This window comes from Schistocerca cancellata, chromosome 1 (genome assembly GCF_023864275.1).
Source record: "Schistocerca cancellata isolate TAMUIC-IGC-003103 chromosome 1, iqSchCanc2.1, whole genome shotgun sequence".
Classification (NCBI taxonomy): domain Eukaryota; kingdom Metazoa; phylum Arthropoda; class Insecta; order Orthoptera; family Acrididae; genus Schistocerca; species Schistocerca cancellata.
In genome coordinates, this window is record NC_064626.1 from 481,608,716 (window position 1) to 481,631,471 (window position 22,756).

The following is a 22,756-nucleotide window of genomic DNA, read 5'->3' on the forward strand; positions in this document are numbered from 1 at the left end:
ACTGAGATGAAGCATTCGTGTCCTGTCAGGAACATACCCGGGGATCTTGCTGGTCACAGGAGTATCTCACCATCATGCCCACAGTTCAAAGACAAACATGTCATATGTGGACGAACATTGCCCTTCTGAAAAGTTGGTACCATGATACTGAGGTATGAGAAGTAACCCATGAGGATGCGTGATGTTCATGACCTACCACTGTGCCATCAGAATTCCCTCACTCACTAGCGATGGTGACCTGAAATTGTACATGATGTCTGCCAACTCCATGACGCCGGGATCAACACCACTGAGCCTCTCGAAAACATTCGAAGACCAGGACCTCTGCCGGCCGAAGTGGCCGTGCGGTTAAAGACGCTGCAGTCTGGAACCGCAAGCCCGCTACGGTCGCAGGTTCGAATCCTGCCTCGGGCATGGATGTTTGTGATGTCCTTAGGTTAGTTAGGTTTAACTAGTTCTAAGTTCTAGGGGACTAATGACCACAGAAGTTGAGTCCCATAGTGCTCAGAGCCATTTGAACCAACCAGGACCTCTCACCAAGTTGCCGCTCTACATGCCGATGATGTTCATCCGCGGTAGTGTAGAACCGCGGTTTGTCGCTAAACACGGTGTGACGCCTCTCATCGGCAACCCACGCTTCAGTCACGCCACCATTCCAAACGCAGCCATTTGTCATGAGACGTTCTCGGCAGCGTACGCATGGAATGGCATTTCCCATTTCCAGCTGCTGCTAGCCCGCAACCAATATGTAATAAGCAGTCTATTATATGCTCTCGTATGGCAGGCACAGACGTAAATGGGTTATGATGTGCTTGGTGCACAATACGGCGATCAGCTCTTGTGTGGAGCCCGCCAAATGGAGGCTCAGAATGAAACACCTTTCAAATTCTGTCATCAGTTGATAACGCTGTTTTCCGCGACTACTCACGTGTCCTTCTCATCGATCATTCAACATCTGATACTGTTGGTGGTTATACCCGACTAGGCCTGATAACGACACTAAACACGAGCTATTCTAATGCTCTCTGGTGGCCGTTCTACCACTCTCAAAGAAATGCATCTCTAATCAAGTGCATACCCGCCGATGGCGTGCACATATACAAAATTGCACTGGCACCCGTCTGTGCCTTCTGGGTGATTTGTTTTTCTCAAGCAGTGTAAGTTCACATATCATTTTCTTTGTTACAGTTCAGGTTTTTAGTAAATAATCTCTTAGGTTTGATTACTCTCCTATTATAGTTCATTGTTTTACAAGGGATATGCTCACTGCATTTTGATAACTTTTATCGTAATTCAGACCAGAATCTAACATGCACTGGATTATTTTCATGATTAAAGCTCAGAGAGTTCACACAGAATAAGTTTATTTACATCACATAATATACGTGAGGGGTTTAATAAGTAATGCAACATTTTTTTTCTGAAGTCAGGTTGGTTTTTGTCAGGATTCCAAAACACCATACTATTCCCCACTCTTTTGCCTACATAATCCTATTTTTCAGCATAATATCCATTCAACGTGCCAGTTTTACGCCACCTTACTGGGAACGCCTGTATGTCCGCATCGTTTCTATTGGTCACCGATAACCGCTTCCCGCGGAGTGCGTGTCAAACAGATGGAAGGCAACTGAACAAAACTTCACAAGCCAAGCTCGCTAAAACAGCATTTTATTGGATGAGAGGTTTCGACAGAACTATGCTATCACCATAGGATCCTATGCTTCTGAATTTTTACGGCGTATTATCCATCAGTGTTCGAAATCACTTCACAGTGCATATGCAAAAAGAATAAGAGCAGGTAATGGCAGACAGCATAGGTCTGCCGAAACTGGTCGTCAATAAAATGCTTTTTAGTGATCTTGGATTGTGAAGCTTTCTACAGTTCCCATACAGTGCAGATAGTACCCAGACTCACGACGTCAATGGAATGTGCGAGATCCGGGCGTAAGAGAGGAAGAGGAAGAACAGTTGCGATGATGACAGGTGCCTCGTCCAACGACTAACCGTGCTCTTCTCCTCTGCCAGGTCTCCACAGACATTCTGCAAGAGCCTCTGAATGTCTATGATGCCGTGGTTTGCCGCGTGAAGAAACTCAGTGACAGCCCTCCGCTTGGAACGCACCTCTTTTACAGACGCCATTTTGAAGGCTACGTATAGGGCGACCACCGACCGGTACTTCACGAAATTTCTGGGACTGAAGTGTGAATATGCCATGATGTTCCACAACAAACTCCGCATTTTTAAACCGAAATTGGCCCAGAAAAAAAAGTCGCATTATTCAGTGAACACTTCTCAAAGCATTTATCTCACATTTAGATGATTTGCAATAGCTTTAGGACTAGACAGCGTCCAACCCTCCGCGCCTGTCATAGCATCACTTCAGAGCGTACCAACTCCCGCTTGCAGTCGAAGGAGTGATCTAGTGACAGCCGTTGGCCGTTTTCCATTTGCATTTACATGAAAGTGTTCGTGGTGGATAGGGATAACTACAGCCATCTATATGTAGCGTCGTTGTATGGCGTTTCCGGAAAAGAACAGGTGTCTACAGTTTTCACCCTTACAGCTGTTCGAAATTTGTCGGTATCGTTTCTTTTTACCCTGTTTAGCATATGTACTCAGCCATACATACGATATAACTGCCAAACGGACTGCTATTCAGAACCTCAAAGCCACATTACTGAACATTCATTTTCCCTCTTCCTATGCCGACCAATTTTCAGCATTCTTTTTCCATATGAAATCTGCGCAGAGATAAATATATGATTTACCCATCAGACATGTAAGGTGGAGAAAGTGGACTTACTGGTAGATGGCGGCGTATTTCCTTATGGTTTCGTTGGACATGCTGCCGAAAAGCTCCTCGAATGTCTCAGCACCAGGCAATCCGCAAAACTTCCTGTAAACATAACCGAAAAGTTAATACGTCCATACACGGAAGTTTCAGAAAACAACTATCATGTAATGTCAACCTTTTGAACTGTATTTATAACTGTCAGAAAACTCTTAAGCCTATTCCAACAAAATCTGAGTTGAGAGCACTTTAGAACGAAAACTTGAACCAGTATTCTTCACTTCATTAAGCGATATCAACACTGTTGCTACAGCAGGGGTGCCCAACCTTTGTATTTACCTCGACCACATTGGAAGAAGACAGTATTTTTGGACAGCACATGATGTACTATGATATACTTAACATTACTAACAATAACTGCTTAAAAAAACAACCAATGGGATGGACCAATGAGACAATAGCATGGTGTGCCGGGCGTTTCAGATCGAAGATATTCAATTTATCATATCCCCTGATCTACTGCATCAATTTGATTGCATTAAAACTGAGGGAAAATTCAGAAACTAAAAAGCTGTATACGGTGACCACAGTTCACCATTTTCTGCTCCATGTGAAGAAGTTTTTTAATCGTCGAAAGAGGATGAAGAAAAAACACATATCCACCAAATGAATCACCATTTTTGATTTACGGATAATACTATACTAGATCGTTTGCTTGGAGTGCATAATAATTTCGGCAAGTAATGGTTTATCCCAGTAGAGGAAATAAAGAGTAGGTCTCCAAATTAACGTCGGTATGACCGGAATCAAATAAGTCAGTTATTTGAAACGAAGAAAATGAACTTTAACAGTGAAGTTATTGAATCAGTTGAAATTGTTTTTTTAGCTAGCGCAAACGGAAAGTACGAGTTGCTGTACCAAAAACATTTAATCAGGGAAATAAAACTGGGTTGTACCATTTGCGGAGTAGACTGCCAAACTCAAAAGTGAATGTGCAGTGTATTGAGGCGGAAAGACAATAATTACTATGTGCTGCTAGTTATAACCGATGGTAGTGAGACACCGATGGTACCGAGACATGGAACTGAACAAATGAGCAATAAAAAACTAAGGGATGCCCAACAGCTAATGGAAAGAGGCTCAGCAGGAATAAACTGAAGGAATAGAAAGATGAATAAATGTACTAGGGAAGAGATAGGACGTGAGGGAGTCACAGGAAACAGGTAGAATATATTTGTATGAGTAAAGCTGGATATGGAATAATGTAGAAGAAATCTTCTTTCAGCAGTGGATGAAAAATTGATGGTAATTAATACTTTGATGTTGTTTGCAACTTATTTTACTAATGTGAAGGTACGATATTCTCTCGTGATAAACGTATTGATGACTAACTTATTTTTTTCTGGGCATGTTAAAAGCGGCCGAGTAAAATATTCTTACTGAATTTTAAAATCTTTCAGGCGATGCTGAGGGAATTGGATTAAGAAATGAAGCACTAAAAGTAGTAGACGAGTTTTACTATTTGGGCAGCAAAGTAACTGGTGATGGTCGAAGCAGAGAGGAAATAAAATTGAAGTTGCTGTAGCAAGAAAATCATTTCTGTAAAGGAGGAATTTGTTAACATCTAATATAAATTAATTATTAGGAAGTTTTTATGTAGGAAAAATTTGGAAATTTGTGGTATGTTCTTATGGGACCAAACTGCTGAGGTCATCGGTTCCTAAGCTTACACACTACTTAATCTACGCTACGGACAACACACACACCCATGCCCGAGGGAGGACTGGAACCTCCGACAGGAGGCTGTCCCGCGCGGATTTTTTTGTCTAGAGTCTGGAGCTTGTGCAGAAGTCGATGGTAAGCAGTTAGATAAGAAGAGAATAGAGGTTTTTGAAATGCGATACCATACAAGAATGCCGAAGATTATATGGGTAGAACATGTAACTAATGAGGAATTATTGAATTAAAATTAGGAAAACAGAAACGTATGTCACAGGCCAGTTGATAGGATACATTCTGAGGCATCAAGGAATCGTCAATTTGGTAATGGAACTAAGGAAGGAGGCTAAAAATAGTAGAGGGTGACGAAGGTTTGAATACAGTAATCCCGTTCAAAAGTAGTTAGATTGTAATAGTTAAGCAGAGAAGAAAAGGCTTGCACAGAATAAACTATCATGGAGAGCTACAGAAAATCAGTCTTCGGACTGAAGACCACAACAACAGCAGCAGTTATTTGTATGTCTTCTCGTATATTTATTGTTAGGCTCTAGGTCTGGAAAGCGGAATGTCATAATTTTAAAGCGGTTTCTACATCTAGAAAACCGAGTGTGCTGGTGCTTCATTCAAAGGTGTGGACACTGATGCAGATGTCAACAGCTGATAGCCAGTTTTCTTGTACTGACCTGAACTCCATGTATCCCGGAAGGCCGAAGTCTCGACCACGTTGCATGTTGAATGACGCTAGATCTAGACCGAACCTCATTCCAGGCTTCTTGAAGAGGTGGTTGGTCACCTACAAGAATTGGCAGAAGACATTGAAATCAATACTAGGGCAGTGCTTCTTATAAAAATAAAATGTGTTTTACATCCCGTAAACCTAGTGGAATGAAATTTTCCCAATAACTACAGTCTTATTATCATTAAAGAAATCTCAGGTGTAAGCAGTACTATTTCTGTGGTATTATTCTAGTAACAGGATTAGCGATTCCGACCAGTTGGCTTCATTCCAGTTGTTGCTTAGGAAGATTCGTACACAAGCGTATCTTAAGCGCAATGGAACTGTTGTGAAGGCAATGAGACATCAATGGTTAACCTACAGTACCTACACTATGTGATCAAAAGTATCCAGAATGACTTACAAGTTCGCGGCGCCACCAATCGGTAATGCTGGAATTAAGTATGGTGTTGGCCCACCCTTAGCCTTGATGACAATTTCACTCTCGCAGGCATACGTTCAATCAGGTGCTGGAAGATTTCTTGGGGAATGGTAGCCCATTCTTCACAGAGTGCGGCTCTGAGGAGAGATACCGATGTCGGTCAGTGCGGCCCGGCACGAAGTCGGCGTTCCAAAACATCCCAAAGGTATTCTATAGGATTCAGGTCAGGACTCTGTGCAGTCCAGTCCATTCCAGGGATGTTACTGTCGTGTAACCAGTCCGAAACAGGCCATGCATTATGAACTGGGTGCTTGATCGTGTTGAAAGATGCAATCGCCATCCCCGAATTGCTCTTCAACAGTGGGAAGCAAGAAGGTGCCTAAAACATCAGTGTAGGCTTGTGCTGTGATAGTGCTACGCAAAACACAAGGGGTGCAAGCCCCTTCCATGAAAAACTCAACCACATCATAACACCATCGCTCCGAATTCTACTGTTGGCACTACACACGCTGGCAGGTGATGTTCACCGAGTATTCGCCATACCCACAGCCTGCCATCGGATCGCCACATTGTGTACCGTAATTCGTCACTCCACACAACGTTTTTCCACTGTTCAATCGTCCAATGTTTACGCTCTTTAGACCAAGCGAGGCCTCGTTTGGCATTTACCGGCGTGAGAAATCCAAGTTTTCTCACCTCCCGCCTAACTGTCATAGTACTTGCAGTGGATCCTGATGCAATTTGGAATTCTTGTGTGATGGTATGGATAGATGTCTGCCTATTACACATTACGACCCTCTTCAAGTGTCGGCGGTCTTTGTCAGTCGACAGACGAGGTCGGCCTGTACGCTTATATGCTGTAGTGTCCCTTCACGTTTCCACTTCACTATCACATCGGAAACAGTGGACCTATGGATGTTTAGAAGTGTGGAAATTTCGCGTACAGACTTATGACACAAGTGACACCCAATCACCCGACCACGTTCAAAGTCCTTCAGTTCCGGGTAGCGCCCCATTCTGCTCTCTCACGATGTCTAATGACTACTGAGGTTGCTGATACAGAGTACCTGGCAGCAGGTGGCAGCACAATGCACCTAACATGAGAGACGTGTGTTTTTGAGGGAGTCCGGATATTTTTGATCACAGTGTATATATGTATAGGAAAGAGTTGAAGGAGTTCTGAAAACAAATTTTTACACCCGAAACACCTCATTCAAACAAAAAGAAGAGCATCAGTGATTGCATGTGATAAAGATGGAAAGCCATAGCATCCGGTCCTAAGAGAAAATAGACTCTTCAGGTGTAATCTACGAGCAATTGTATGAGATTAAAAGCATCGAACTTCTGTAAATGTCACGGGAAACGTGGTACTTGGAAACCTATATTATAATTAATAAAAATTAAGTATATTCATAGAGATTTAATTAGCCCTCGCAAGAATGAATTTACGTAATTAATGTTTGTTTGTTGCAGGTATTTGTCAAACTTTATGACTACCCGTCGCAGTGAAAGTATTGCCTGTAGAATAGAAGTAGCAATCCATACGTAAATGTGTGCATTCAAGTAGCGTCGGCATACAATATCGGCGGGTAGTATCGAGTATAGTGAGACAGAGGTAGATGGAGGCTTAGACAGTAATAGATGGTACCGACTGGTCGAACTCGAGGACTTCCGGGGTAGTCACAGATCGTTTAGTTTAGGAAAAAATTTTATGCTACAAATTATAATATACACGGCCTGTTTGATTGTTAGTAGATAATAGATAACAAAAAAAACAACAGTTAGCAGAGAAAATGAAATTAGTGAAGGGTCTAGAAATCACTATCAGAATATCTATAAAATTATTAAAGGATCTTTACCTTTTCAGAGATCCCAGCAACTTCCTATAATTTTCCCTGCAAAAATTTGCGCGTATATCTTGCGCTAAACAGGCGTGGCTTCACAAACTTAAATCATTTTGTATTTCAGAGACTCCATCACCCGACGAAATTATTTTTTGTGCATTTTAATTAATCAGTTTCTTTCGATAGGTGCATGTGCAGTTAGCTGGAACGATGTGTGTTGGAGACAACACGGTGTCGACGAGGGACCCCCGAGGAAAGCTAGCCCACGTGTACTAGTAACAAGGACTCCACAATAAATGCGCCAAGGAATTTTAATATTCTTTAGGCAGTGGTGTGGCCTGAGGATGGCGGTAATGTGCCGCCAAAACCAGTCGTGTGAGACAATAGGGACATTCTCAAGATACAGCTGTGATGATACTTTTTCTCACACTTATCATCAGCTGAAGTCCCTCGGCCATACAATAGGGTGGACATCCATACAATGAATAGGATAATTCGGAACTTCTATATAGGAGTGCGCTTTGAAATTCTTTCAAGTTCTATTTCAAAACTTATAATTTGTCGTTGGCTAATTTCTCTTTGAACTTATTTATAATGGAAGCTGCCGATACTGCACGTCTTCCTGCACAACAGTTAATGAATTGCAAGCCATTCTTCTATACAATGTTCACAACAGGGGGTCCCTTGAGTGCGAGGTAGCAAAGGGCCAATGACGTTTACAGCATTCCACGCCTCACGTATTATCTACCATGAAATCACAATATTGGCTGCTAATGGTAAGAGGGGGCGGAACTAGAGGCATCCAATGGTGACCACAGTATGAGGCTGCAGAGCATAGTTCAACTGCTTAGTCGACGAGTAATTCAAAACACTGTCAGTGGTGTTGATACAAGGCAGAGCAATGGCAACCATATACGAAGGAAACTTTGCATTATTTGTGCAGCAACAGTTACCGAAGTTGATATTTCTGCAGAAATGAACCTAAGGAATTTCACAGAGAAATAAGTGGCAGATGAAATATAGTGTTTCTGCAAGATGAGTCGGTGGAATGTGTGGTGTCGTATACGCTCGACTGTGCGGACAATGGGTATGAGGAGTTCATTGATAACAAGTACAATGACACTGAAACAGGTGTAGAGCCATGCAGTCCATCATCCTTGTCAGACAGGGAGCGGTAAATCCCGTCTCCAATGAAACTTAGTAAAGGACAGTCGTTGTCGAAGAAGCGGGTACTACACATAATTACGTAAATTGAAGATCATCCGCAGCATAGTAAAAGAACAATTGTAAACAGATTTCGAATAAGTCCGCAGAAATATGACCATGTAGAGCATAAGAAAAATAGCGGATATTCAAGGGAGGACAAGACGCACTTGTTACAAAATCTGGTGTTTGCGCCTTTCCAGGACGCTGTACACAATTTACGGGCTGTGCACAATTGTGACTTACTACGTTATGCGCATCAAATTGAGCACGAAATAGGTTATAGTGATTTCAAAGGAAGCAGTGGATGGTTGCGTAACTTCAGACAGTGCTACAGAATTGGAAGATGTACGATAACATTTCAAACAGAGAGTCAACTTGAGATGCACAGCAAACTGCAGTATGAGCCCGAAAATTTGTAGAAGAGATAAACATACGCATCCCATCGTTCAGTAAGGAATTGGTTTTCATCTCCGACCAATCGGGATTTGAAGGGGAAAAGCTTATGAATGGAACCCTGGAAATTAGAGGTACCGAGAGAGATGTATCAAGATCAACTATGCCTTAACGCATGCGTATAAAATTATGCCGAATGTTGATCTGGATGATAAATTGGCTGGAAAGTTATTTATTGTGCTGCAAGAAGTTGGGGGTACTCTGCTCGCCACGATCCTTTCTCGCGTGCGTGACCTTGCGAAGGCAGTAGGGAATATTTACGTCACAGCAAGCAAGAATGGGAAAATGGGCGTAAGAGAACTATAACTATGGTATGCCTTTGGCTGGTCAAAATAACTTGCTTTTGCTTGATTCCTGGTCTGCGTATAAAAATTATACTCATTTAGAGCAAACTATTCATCCTTTCATATGCAATTCATACCACCTGGAACTACAGAGCAAATTCAGACGCTGTTTTTTCCCTGCCTATAAAACATATTATCGTACTGTCTGTACTGTCTGTACTGTCTGTAGCTACGTCTTAAAGGGTAGCCAGTTTCACGATAGGCTTCACGACAGACTGTTTCGCGTTTGGTTTCATGCCATCACATTCCATCCGTTCTCACTATCCCGTTACACCAAAATGATTCTATATGCATTTTTCAAGAGTGGGTAACTAGCTGAACGTTTCGCTCGGTTTGTAACTCCCGAAGAGTTCGCCTTCGATCTTGATGTTGCGAACCTTCGTGATCACAGTGATGCGCCATTTTCCATTTGGCGTTCGTGGTGTTAATTAATGGTTTGTTCTGAACATTTCTTGAATGTCGAGAATATCCATTTTGAGAAGAGTAATACATACATCCCAGAGGAAGATGATCTCTACACCTCCCGCACACTCACTTTATGTCACTCTCCTCAGTCTTATGGTGAGTCATTAGCACCTAATATTTTTCCTGTTATAACCTTTAACACACACTTTCAAATCAAAATTATTGGTAACATTTTTGGGGAAACAGCGATCTTGAAATCTATGTAAAATCAGTGAGAAACAATACTGATCGCGATGGTTATTTTATTAAAATGACCGGTTTCGGCGGAGGCTTAGACCATCTTTAGACTGCACCATTAACTGAAAACGATGCACAGGACAAAGTCAGTTGACCTCAGTCGCTGGAACTGCTCGTACTGATTTTACACAGGGTGGCAGTTATTGAAATGTATGAAATAAAGTCGTCATATCTTCCGAACCGTCTGCGTTGGAACGTTCAAGCTGGTCGGTTGGCCGCGGGGCACGATGGGAAATAGTATGCACGTGTTATGGTTTGGTTTAGCGACGACGCCCACTTTCATTTGGATGGGTTCGTCAGTAAGCATAACTGGCGCATTTGGGGGACTGAAGATCAGCATTTCGCGATAGAGAAGTCTCTTCACCCACAACGGGTGATCTGTAGTGTGCAATGCCCAGTCACGGAATAATCGGTGCGATATTCCTTGATGCCATGGTGACTAGCGAACGGTACGTGAAGGTTTTGGAAGATTATTTCATCTCTATTATCCAAAGTGACCCTGATTTCGGCAAGATGTGGTTCATGCAAGATGGAGCTCGACCCCATCGAAGCAGGAAAGTGTTTGATGTCCTGGAGGAGCACTATGGGGATCTCATTCTGGCTCTGGGGTACCCAGATGACAGTGACGTGGGCCTCGATTAGCCGCCATATTCTCCGAATCTGAACACTCGCGACGCCTTTTTGTGGGGCTGTATTAAAAACAGAGTGTACAGCAGGAAACCCAAAACTATTGCTGAGCTGAAAACAGCCATTCAGGAGGTCATCGACAGCATCGATGTTCCGATACTTCAGTGGGTCGTGCAGAATTTCGCTATTCGTCTGCGCCACATCATCTCCAAGGGCAGCAGACATATCGAACATGTCACAACCTAAATCCGAATATTTGTAGTGACGTTTACATGTTGAATAAAGTGTGTGCACGCCGTAGTTTGTAACTAATGTACGTTTTTTTCCCATATACTTCAATAATTGTCACCCTGTACATTCAAATAAGCCTTACTAAAGACTGAACTTGAAACCTCGCGCCCAAGCAGTTCCTTGTGAGTAACTGCTGCCGTTCAGTTTGTATGAAATCACGTTATTAACCACAAAGTCCAGGAGGGGACATGTAGATTGGGATTATATTTCGGCATTTGAATAGAGCAGGCTGAACAAAATTAAGCCACAGATACTGCATATCGTTACGACTGTCTTTTAATGGGCTAAGACTACATACAGAATTATTCCAGAGGATGACAATGGGACATAACAAAGTTAAAGCGATCAAAGCAAACAGTCTTCTGCGTCTCAGTGATGTTGGCAGTCGAGCGTCGTTCCTTCATCTCTTCGACAGTCTTCTCTTACTACTCATGAGATTGTGGCATATCCCGTGTGGCTTCTGGAAGGAATGGAGAGGAGCCAGAGATCGAGTTTAAGATTTTATGACGTTGTTTCTCCGCCTGCAACGGCTTCGTGATCTGATTTGAAGGCCTTTATCTTGCAGTCTAGTGTTCTTACCTACCACCACTTATCCCATAACAAGCTCTTGAGCGCTGTTGTATGACTGTAAAATCAGCCATTAAAGCCAGCAGCTGTTTCGGCGCCTGCTGTTCTTACCTCCTGAGTGACGGAGTCGTCGACGGCCTGGGCCACCTGGTTCATGAGGCCCATGAAGTACTCGTCGATCACTCCAGCTCGGTACAGGTCGTACGGCTTGCGGATCAGTTCAGACAGCCGCTTGGACGCTGGAAGCAGACAGAAACTCAGTTTCCGTTATAGAATAGGAAGACGAACTGAATATACAGAAATGACCGGTACATTGAACAGGCTACAATTAAGAACACTTTCTTTTTGGAGACAACTTCGTTTTGCATTTATTTGTGGGACACCGGATGACGAACACAATGAAAACCTGATGATAACCTTGTTCTCATGTTCTTGTTTTAAGCAAGCGCAGTGCCATTATATGAAGGCGAGTGATAACTCTAATAAATATCTACGAAATACCGAAATATTACTAAACAGTACAACTACGAATAAATGTGATTTTTGTAACGGTTTTGTTCAATACCCTAAACAGAAACGTGCTGTAGATTGTTGGTAATAAGTGCTGTTGATTGTCACACGTTCCATAAAAAAAGGCTTAGGACGAGCAGGATATCAGACAGAGATAAAATAGCTTCATATATGGTAGTGACCTGCAGCTCAAACATAAAATGAGTCGAGTGAAGTTCGTGAGTTTTCCACTAGTAATTAAGATTTCCATTAGCAATTAAGCCTATTCAAGTGGAACTTGGATTTAAAAGTGACCGTATGGGTGCTGTAATACTGATACGTTATGGACGACTTGTTGAGATTACTTATTATAAAACAGGCGATAGCACACAAGAACAGGACAGGACAGGACAGAACAGAACAGAACTGATATACATTTTAGAACTGTTTAATGATATGTATCTTATATGAACCGGTAGATAATAATCTGTACGAAGTTTTGCGTATGAACAAACACAATCAAGGCCAAAAAAGCTTCAGGAAGGCCATTTCAGACTCAAGTTTGGGGTCGTTGAAACGTATGTAAGACCTTCTGACTTCTTTATCACTGTAGACGATATATTCGTCGACAATTACATACTAAAAAACAGTTGACTGAGCAAAGGAAAAGCAGAAAGCGATGGTGACTGTGTCTTTACCTATATCCACATCTACATACCGACAGCCACCTAACGGTTTGTGACGGAGGATACTTTGTGTACCATTTTCACATTCCCTCTTTTCTGTTCCAGTTGTGAATGGTCCGGCGTGTGAGTTTGAACCTCTCTAATTTTGCTTTCACAATCTTATTTGCGATATGTAGGTAGGGGGGAGAAATATGTTGTCAGCTTGTTCTAGGAACGTACGTTCTCGGATCTTTAAACCGCACCCTGATCCAAAATGCCTCTGTTGCAGCGTCGGCCAGTGGGCTGAGTATCTCCATAACGGTTTCGCGCTTACTAAACGAACTTGTAACGAGACGTGCTACTCTTCTCTGGACTTTCTCTGTTTCCTCCGTCAGTCCTATCTAGTACGGTTCCAAGACTCAACACCAATATTCAAGTACTGGTCGAAGGAGTGGTTTGTAAGCCACTTCCCCGATGATGGACCACATTTCTTGAGCATTTTTCCCATGAATCACAGTTTGGCATCTGCCATACATGCGTTTAGTTTTGTGTGGTCGCTCCACTTTATACTGCGTGATACTCACGCTTCTATATATTTTACGAATGTCACTTCTTCCACAAATTGCTCTGCAACTGTGTAATCATACAATAAAGGGTCTTTCTGCAATACGTTACATTCGTTTACCTTGAGGCCCTACTGCCAATCCCTGCATCAACCGTCGATCCTCTGCAGGTCATCCAACATTTCAGTAAAATTTTCTAGGGACTTCTCTGTATACAACAGCATCATCCGCAAAAACTGTTATGGAACTTTCGAAGTTATCCACAGGGCCAGTTACATACACACATCAAAAAGAGTTTTGCATCATCTCGGTTCCGAGAGTTCCGGAACCTGTACAGAAAATTGGAATAGAGATCAACATAAACATCATTTCCGCCCTTTTTATTGGCCATGAAAATCACACATTGCATGTTGTGCCACCATACAGCGAGACCTTCAGAGATGGTGGTCCAGATTGCTGTACACGCCAGTACCTCTAATACCCAGTAGTACGTCCTCTTGCATTAATCCATGCCTGTATTCGTCGTCGCACACTATCCACAAGTTCATCAAGACACTGTTGGTCCAGATTGTCCCACTCCTCAACGGCGATTCGGCGTAGGTCCCTCAGAGTGGTTGGTGGGTCACGTATTCCATAAACAGCCCTTTTCAATCTATCCCAGGCATGTTCGAAAGCGTTCATGTCTGGGGAACATGCTGGCCTCTCTAGTCGAGCGATGTCGTTATCCTAAAAGGAAGTAATTCACCAGATGTGCACGATGGCGGCGGAAATTGTTGTCCATGAAGACGAATGCCTCGCCAATATGCTTCCGGTATGGTTGGAGGATGGCATTCACGTATCTTACAGCTGTTACGGTGCCTTCCATGACCACCAGCGGCGTACATAATGCCACTCCAAAACAACAGGGACCTCACCTTGCTGCATTCGCTGGACAGTGTGTCTAAGGCGTTCAGTCTGACCGGATTGCCTCCAAACACGTCTCCGACGATTGTCTCGTGGAAAGCATATGCGACACTCATCGGTGAAGAGAACGTGATGCCAATCCTGAGCGGTCCATTCGCCATGTTGTTGGGCCCACCTGTACCGCGCTGCATGGTGTCGTGGTTGCAAAGATGGACCTCGCCATGGACGTCGGGAGTGAAGTTGCTATTATGCAGCCTATTGCGCAAAGTGTGAGTCATAACACGACGTCCTGTAGCTGCACGAAAAGTGTTATTCAACATGGTGGCGTTGCTGTCAGTGTTCCTCCGAGCCATAATCCGTAGGTAGAGGTCATCCACTTGCAGTAGTAGCCCTTGGGCGGCTTGAGCGAGGCATGTCATCGACAGTTCCTGTCTCTCTGTATCTCGTCCATGTCCGAACAACATCGCTTTCGTTCACTCCGAGACGCCTGGACACTTCCCTTGCTGAGAGTCCTTTCTGGCACAAAGTAACAATGCGGACGCGATCGAACTGCGCTATTGACCGTCTAGGCATGGTTGAACTACATACAACACGAGCCGTGTACCTCCATCCCGGTGGAACGACTGGAACTGATCGGCTGCGGGACCTCCTACGTCTAATAGGCGGTCCTCATGCATGGTTGTTTACATCTTTGGGTGGGTTTAGAGACATCTCTCAACAGTCAAAGGGACTGTGTCTGTGATACAATGTCCACGGGCAACGCCTATCTTCAGGAGTTCTGGGAACCGGGGAGATGCAAAACTTTTTTTGAGGTGTGTATTTTGTGAATTGTAATGGTCTATTTACATCAGACCTACATTCAGTTTTTCACCCCTGTGTACAAGTATGATTTATGTGTTTATGCCCGTAGCGATGGTTTTATTGAGTGTCAGCAGCAGACGGATAATGCTATGATAGTGTTCATTGAACGGATGAATGATAACTGCCTCGGCATATCACCTCATAAATCAGCTGCGTGCGTATATCCAAGACATAAGCTTAACATCTACATCTACATATCTACATATATACTCCACTAGCCACCAGGCGGTGTGTGGCGGAGGGCACAATTCACGCCAAAGTCATATTCCCCCCCTCTGTTCCAATCGCAGATCGCGCGAGGAGAAAACGACTCTCTGAATGCCTCAGTACGGGCTCTAATTTCCCTTATCTTTGAATGGTGATCATTGCGTGATTTGAAAGTTGATGGTAATAATGTATGCTCTACATCCACGGCGAAGATCGGATTTCGGAATTTAGTGAGGAGCCCTTCCGCTTAGCGCGCCGTCTATCTGCAAGTGTGTCAGACTTTAAACTTTCTAAGAGATTTGTAACGCTCTCGCGATGGCTAAATGTACAGGCGTGGACAAAACGAGCGAGAGCCCTCGCCTTTCCGTTATACTGATCTGCACAGCTTTAAAGTCTGCTACACAGCATAACAGGCAAGGCCACCAAGTGCTACCAACATACTACGCACAGTAGTGGAATTGAAACACCATCCGAACTTTGTCAGACTGTTTCCAATCATGTGTAAGACTATATAATTGCTGATTAATGTGTTAAACACAACACGTAAATATAAGACATAAATGAACGAAGAAACGCTAATTAGTATGAACTGTACTAATAAAAATGAATTTTAGCTTATCGAGATAACGTAACTGTTTTAGTCAGACAAAGTACCCCAGATCGTTATGAATTAGCAAAATATTATGCGCATTCGGCCGCGAAACGGTCTGTGTCAATATTCAGACCAGTCATGCTGGATTACCGTTCCTGGCAAACCATGAAAGTGTGCATATTTAGCAATGTGTGAAGAGTCATAACGAATTTCAGTTAAAAATCATTCAGTGCCACACTTATGTCAATTCAATTATTGACAGAAGCGGAAAAAGTAGGCAGTAACGAGTATGAAATTCTACAATATTGACATCCACAGGGCACCGGTACAGAATAAAGGTAGCAATAAAACGTATTGGGGGCGCGAGAATTTCTTAAAATTCCTTTACTGATAGTCTATCTGCCTCCATCGAGATTAGACTGCTTCAGTCGCAGGTTGGATCCTACCTTGGGCATGGATGTGTCTGATATCCTTAGGTTAGGTAGGTTTAAGTAGTTCTAGGTCTAGGGGACTGATGACCTAAGCAGTTTGGTCGCATAGTTCTTGGAGCCAGTTTTTGACCTTTCGCGTAAATTTTCTTTACATAAACGGCCGTATCTCTGGCTCTGAGCACTATGGGACTCAACTGCTGTGGTCATAAGTCCCCTAGAACTTAGAACTACTTAAACCTAACTAACCTAAGGACAGCACACAACACCCAGCCATCACGAGGCAGAGAAAATCCCTGACCCCGCCGGGAATCGAACCCGGGAACCCGGGCGTGGGAAGCGAGAACGCTACCGCACGACCACGAGATGCGGGCAAACGGCCGTATCTTTAGATTGCGTTGACATAGCTCACTTTTTTACACCACAAAGGGACCGTATACCCTAGGAAGTGCGATACATTTCCAGTTATTATGTCTACACGTACTCGAGGCAAACGGGTTTTAAGGGTTGGGTAGACAGATAGACGGACAAGCAAGTGAGACTATTAGTGTTCCATTTTTACCGATTTAGGTGACGAAATCCTAACAACGAAAATACATACGACAGTAACTGAAGATGAGAGCCCCATAAATAATTGCCCCTACTCCTTATTTATGTTCTAGTTGCAGTCGATACATCAGCATATTAATCGTAGCTACGCTTTCGATCAAAATCACGTTTACAGTAATGCAAATAAAATCCATTTGCCTATACACATGGTAATTCAGATCCCAGTATTAATGCCACCGCGTTTTAGAAGAGCGAGCATTCCCAATGCTTGCTAGCTTAAGAAACACTTAGGATAATGAACGTTTTCTGCTGTGGCGAGTCTAACGGAGAATTCAAAACATTGTAGAATACGTTTGGCAGCTATGTCGCCGTTAATTTTCCGGGGTGGTGCAGAATTATCCTACTAAATTTACTCGCTAATAACAGTATTTTGTTATTTCGATAAACATCCCGAATCATGGTCACATAAGCGGTGACATAAAGGTCGAAAATTCATGTTTTTGAGTCCAGAAAGCTCTATGCAACAGAAACTGCAGACAATTTTGCCATTTTCATTGCGTAACTGCCGGCTTATTCATGTCTGGGGTAATAATAGAGGGCTGTTTGCCTGGGGTGTTCGCTAGCATAGTGAAAGGTGTTTGCTACTGCAAGGGAGGTCTGGTTTGTTTTCGGTTCTAATCTCGTTGGATGCAGATAGACTATCAGTAAAGGAATTTTAAGAAATTCTCGCGCCCCCAATACGTTTTATTGCTACCTTTATTCTGTACCGGTGCCCTGTGGATGTCAATATGAAACTCTTGTAGAATTTCATACTCGTTACTGCCTACTTTTTCTGCTTCTGTCAACAACTGAATTGACTTAAGTGTGGCACTGAATGATTTTTAACTGAATTTCGTTATGACTCTTCACACATTGCTAAATATGCACACTTTCATGGTTGGTCAGAAACGGAATCCAGTATGACTGGTCTGAATGTTGACACAGACCGTTTCGCGGCCGAATGCGCATAATATATTGCTAATTCATAAGGATTTGGGGTACTTTGTCTCACTAAAACAGTTATGTTATCTCGATAAACTGAAATTCATTTTTATTAGTACAGTTCATACTAATTAGCGTTTGTTCTTTCATTTATATTTTATATTTACGTGTTGTGTTTAACACATTAATCAGCAATTATATAGTCTTACACATGATTGAAAACAGTCTGACAAAGTTCGGATGGTTTTACAATTTCACACCTCTGCATAGTATGTTGGTAGCATTTGATCGCCTTGCCTGTTATGCTGTGTAGCAGACTTTAAAGCTGTGCGGATCACAATAACGAAAAGGCGAGGGGTCTCGCTCGTTTTGTCCATGACTGTACCAGTCACGAATCTTTCCTTTCTTCTTTGGACCTTCTCAATCTCTTAAATTAGACCCAAATGATAAGGGTCCCATAACGAAACAGGAAATATAATATTAGGACTCTGTATATTCGCGGTCAGAAGAATGGCCAAGTATTAGGGCTTTACATCGATCGTAAGCTAAAATGGTCCCATTATATTAATCGTGTAATTCAGAAATGTGAATGTGCCATAAACATGCTTCGGCCTGTGGCAGACGTTTGCTGGAGAATATGCAAGAATCTGCATTAACATACTATATAACGAGCGCTAAAAAGACCTTATGTGGATTACGGATGCGTCTATTTCTGTTCAGCAACGCAAAATACATGAGAGAAACTCGATAAGCTACCAGAGTCTGTGCTGGATAATTCAAATTAACACCAACTAATGCTTTGCTGGTGGAAATAAATGAAATGCCATTAGAACCTCGCAGGAAATACATTACAGTCAAATTCCTCTTGATAGGTCTTCACTTCTTAAATGACAATTTATTAGCAAAGATTAGGGATCTCGCTGCAGAATGCTTTACAGGCAAGTATTGGATTAAGATGAAACTACCATCCTTATTAGAATTTTACTTCAATACTTCGTCTTTCCGTGAATACGTCGCCACTTCCCAAAATACAAGCTGCTTCAATACGCCCTACTCTAACACCTTAGTGAACCTGAATATTAAGACACGCCTTCCATTCAGCGAAGATTCACTGAATGGGAAGATTTTAGCTGACAGCCTAGCTGTATGGCCATCATCAAGACAGATGTACACAGAAGGGTCTAAACAAAAAGAAGGTGGCAGAAAGTACATTCATAGACGGCAAGACTAATAGAGGAGGCAAATTCAAGGTCACGGAAGTTGCAGCAATACTCACTGTAGAGCTCCTAAAGATTTTAGAGGGACGTAATTGCCAAAAGAAGTACAAGAAGAAACAGTCGTAATTTTATCAGACTCCGCTCAGCACTGATGCTACGTCGCTAACAGTACCAAAAATTAGCCACTATATCGGATTATAGATACAGTGCAGAAGGTTTCCTGTGTAAATATGGCGACTGTCATGTTATGGGTGAAAGCGCACAACGGAATAGCAAGAAATGAAAAATTAGATACTCGGGGCAGGAAACCGTATGCACTAGTTCAGTCAAATACTATAAAATGCTACCCGACGAAATTCTTCAAAACATAAGGACTATAACTAGGGCCCGATGGAATGAAAATCTCGAACAGATTTACGAAATTGAAAGGAGACACAAAGCTACACTGGTTTCTAATCTCACATCATTTTCTTGGTACCAAAACCGCAGATATGACTGAAACTTTATATTGAGAATGGAGCGACTTCGCTTCAATCACGGGAGATTCCGGCAGCATATCTACGTCCTTATCATGGTCACATCTTCGTTTGTGAATGGTTCAGTGAGAAAGATATTCTCTTCGGCTGAAACAACGAAATTATTACAGCATCTCATGACCTCTGGAAATGTTTTGCCTACAAACATTAAAACCAATATAGCAACAGAAGACATAAAACTGTGTAAGCTCGTATACGATTTTATAACAGAAGGTCAAGTAAGACATTGGGAAGAGAGAGTTTGTTACACCACGACATATCAAATATGATACTGAAGTTACTGAAGTTCATTTTAAATGGATATGAGAGAAAAGTGTTGTTTTTTATGGACTGAGGTTGGACCAACAAGCCATTAATAAATTTAAAACAAAGTAGTCCTATAACACTCGTTTGGGGTATGCCCGAAGTTACTGTTACGTCAGAATTTTGTCTCGGTTGAGGATGATATGCTGTGGTCTGTTAGCTAGAAACTCTTCAATCCAATCACCCAGCTATACTCATATTTCGTAAGTTTTTACTTTGTGAAATTCACAGGTTATAATTATTACTGAATACTTGAAAAACTGTAAAACATTTTTTATCTTTCTTTTTGAGTAGTGTTTACACAATGAGTTTAAGAAGAAACAAAATTAGCACCTAAAATGTGCTCTCGCATCAGGAGAATGTGACTGCTCACACATGGGGCTTTTGGAAGTAACAGCCCTTGGAATGAGATTGGAAATACTGTAGTACAAATACAAGACTATGACTTTCTTTCTATTTGCAAATGTGAGCAAGTTGGGATGAAACGAAGAAATTTTCCTCAGACGAAAAATGTCTTACTTCTCGCGATCTCTGACAGGAGCTCTTTATTCGTTCAAAGTAATGAGTTCCATCAATAGCGGGTCTCATATTGATTCCATATTTCTAGATTTCAGAAGGCTTTTGACACCGTTACTCACGAACGGCTTCTAATCAGATCGCGTGCCTACGGAATATCGCTTCTGTTGTGCTACTGGTTTCGTGATTTCCTGGCAGAAACGTGACAGTGCGTAGTAATCGACGGAAAAACGTCGAGTTAAACAGAACTGATATCCAGCGTTCCCCAAGGAAGTGTTGTAGGCCTCTGCTGTTCTGAATCTACGTAAACGATTGTAGGAGACAATCTGAACAGCCTCTTAGATTTTTTGCAGATGATTCTGTCATTTGCCGTTTGTATTGTGTTGTACTGTATTGAACTGGGACCTAGAAACGACGGAGAGACTTCGTCCCGCCGTAGCCCTCAGTGGTTCACAACCCCACAACAGGCCCCAGCAGTCCTCCCACCTCACACAGAATTCAGGGTTTTTGTGCGGTTCGGCCGCCAGTGCCCGCCCCCCAAACCCCACCCGGGAACGTCACATACCAGACGAGTGTAAACCCAAATGTTTGCGTGGTAGAGTAATTATGGTGTACGCGGAAGTGGAGACAGTGTTTGCGCAACATTCGCCGACATTGTGTAACTGAGGCGGAATAAGGGGAACCAGCCCGCATTCGCCGAGGCAGATGGAAAACCGCCTTAAAAACCATCCACAGGCTGGCCGCCACACCGGACCTCGACACTAATCCACCGGGTGGATTCGTGCCGGTACCGGAACGCCTTCCCGCTCGGGAAGCAGCGCGTTGGACCGCGCGGCTAGCCGGGCGGGCCATTTACCGTTTGGTAAAGTCATCAAAAGATCAAACCAATTGCAAAATGACTTAGACACGATATCGGCATGGTGCGAAAAGTGGCAATTATCTCTCAATAAGGAAAAGTGTGAGGTCATCCATATGAGTACGAAAAGAAATCCGCTAAAATACGGTTACACGGTGCCTCAGACAAATTCAGAGGGTGTCAATTCAACTACATCCTAGGAATTACAACTTAAACTGGAGCGATCACGTAGGTGATGCTGTGGGGAAGGCAAATCGAAGACTGCAATGTATTGGCAGAACGCTTAGAAGATGCAACACTACGATTATTTGCCCTCTGCTAGAGTATTGCTATGCTGTATGGGATCCTTACCAGATAGAACTGACGGAAGACATCGAATAAGGTCAAAGAAGGGTAGTTCCTTCCGTATTAACTTGTAACAGGGGAAAGAGTGATCAAGTATATGATAAGCGAGTTGGGATAGCAATCGTTAAAACAAAGGCGTTTTTCATCGCGGCAAGATCTTTTCACGAAATTTCTATGTCCAATATTCTCCTCCAAATAAGAAAATATATGGTTGAAACCCATTTACATAGGGAGAAATGATCATTGTAATAAAATACAAGAAACAAATGCCTACATGGAAAATTTTAAGTGTTATTTTTTCCCCACACACTGTTGATAGCAGTGGGCCAGGAATGGCTTCGTTACTTACTTTAAAACACGCGAACTGACAGCACAACACTTCATTCCTTACTTAATGGCTACTTGCATAACCTTCACCGGTTTTAGACCTCAACGTATACAGAACGATCTTCATGGAACAATGAAACGTGACATTTCCGTTCTCCCTGGTCGACTGAGTCTGATAGACCCTTAAGGTTTTAATTTAATGAATTAAAAATAAAAAGACAACACACAGAAATTACACTAATCGTTTTTCTTTAACTACATTGTAAGACACAAGGTGTACGCATTTACACTCAGTAAGAACGGAAATAAGTAACTTGTGTCAATTTCTTTGATTTGTGCGGTTTTATTGTCCCTGGCGTAAGACGGCAGCACAATAACAACTCATTCAAGCAAGCCATGCGATATTAAGATGGAAAAGAACCGTGGCCAAAAAAGTCTTGGACATTAATGAGGCGACACTAGACGGATTGTGGCACGCTGGAATCTGGTGGAATCAGGTGTCGCACAACTGCAATGTGCACACTTTGTAGCTCATACTCGTATTAGATATGCAAGGTTGGCAGTGGCTGGACAAGAAACACTAATAACCCCAAGTCTTCCAACTTCTACTAAGTCAGAACAAGGAAACCCAGAGTTCTGGAAAAGTTCGACAAATTAGTATCCGTGTTGTAAATGATCAATTTTCAGAGTTTCAAACCAATATCTTCCTTCAAGGCA

The 22,756-nt window shown here is 42.6% G+C and overlaps 1 protein-coding gene across 1 annotated transcript in view; it reads right to left on the reverse strand.

Moving 5' to 3' along the window:
* The window catches only part of LOC126161692 (peroxidase-like), a 289,458-nt gene that overhangs the window by 15,939 nt on the left and 250,763 nt on the right, over positions 1–22,756 (reverse strand). The window contains exons 13-15 of the mRNA XM_049917712.1: positions 11,813–11,940; positions 5,194–5,303; positions 2,804–2,896 (exon numbers count right to left, since the gene is read on the reverse strand). Coding sequence (XP_049773669.1) covers positions 2,804–2,896; positions 5,194–5,303; positions 11,813–11,940 — 331 coding nt within the window. The remainder of the gene's footprint in view (positions 1–2,803; positions 2,897–5,193; positions 5,304–11,812; positions 11,941–22,756) is intronic.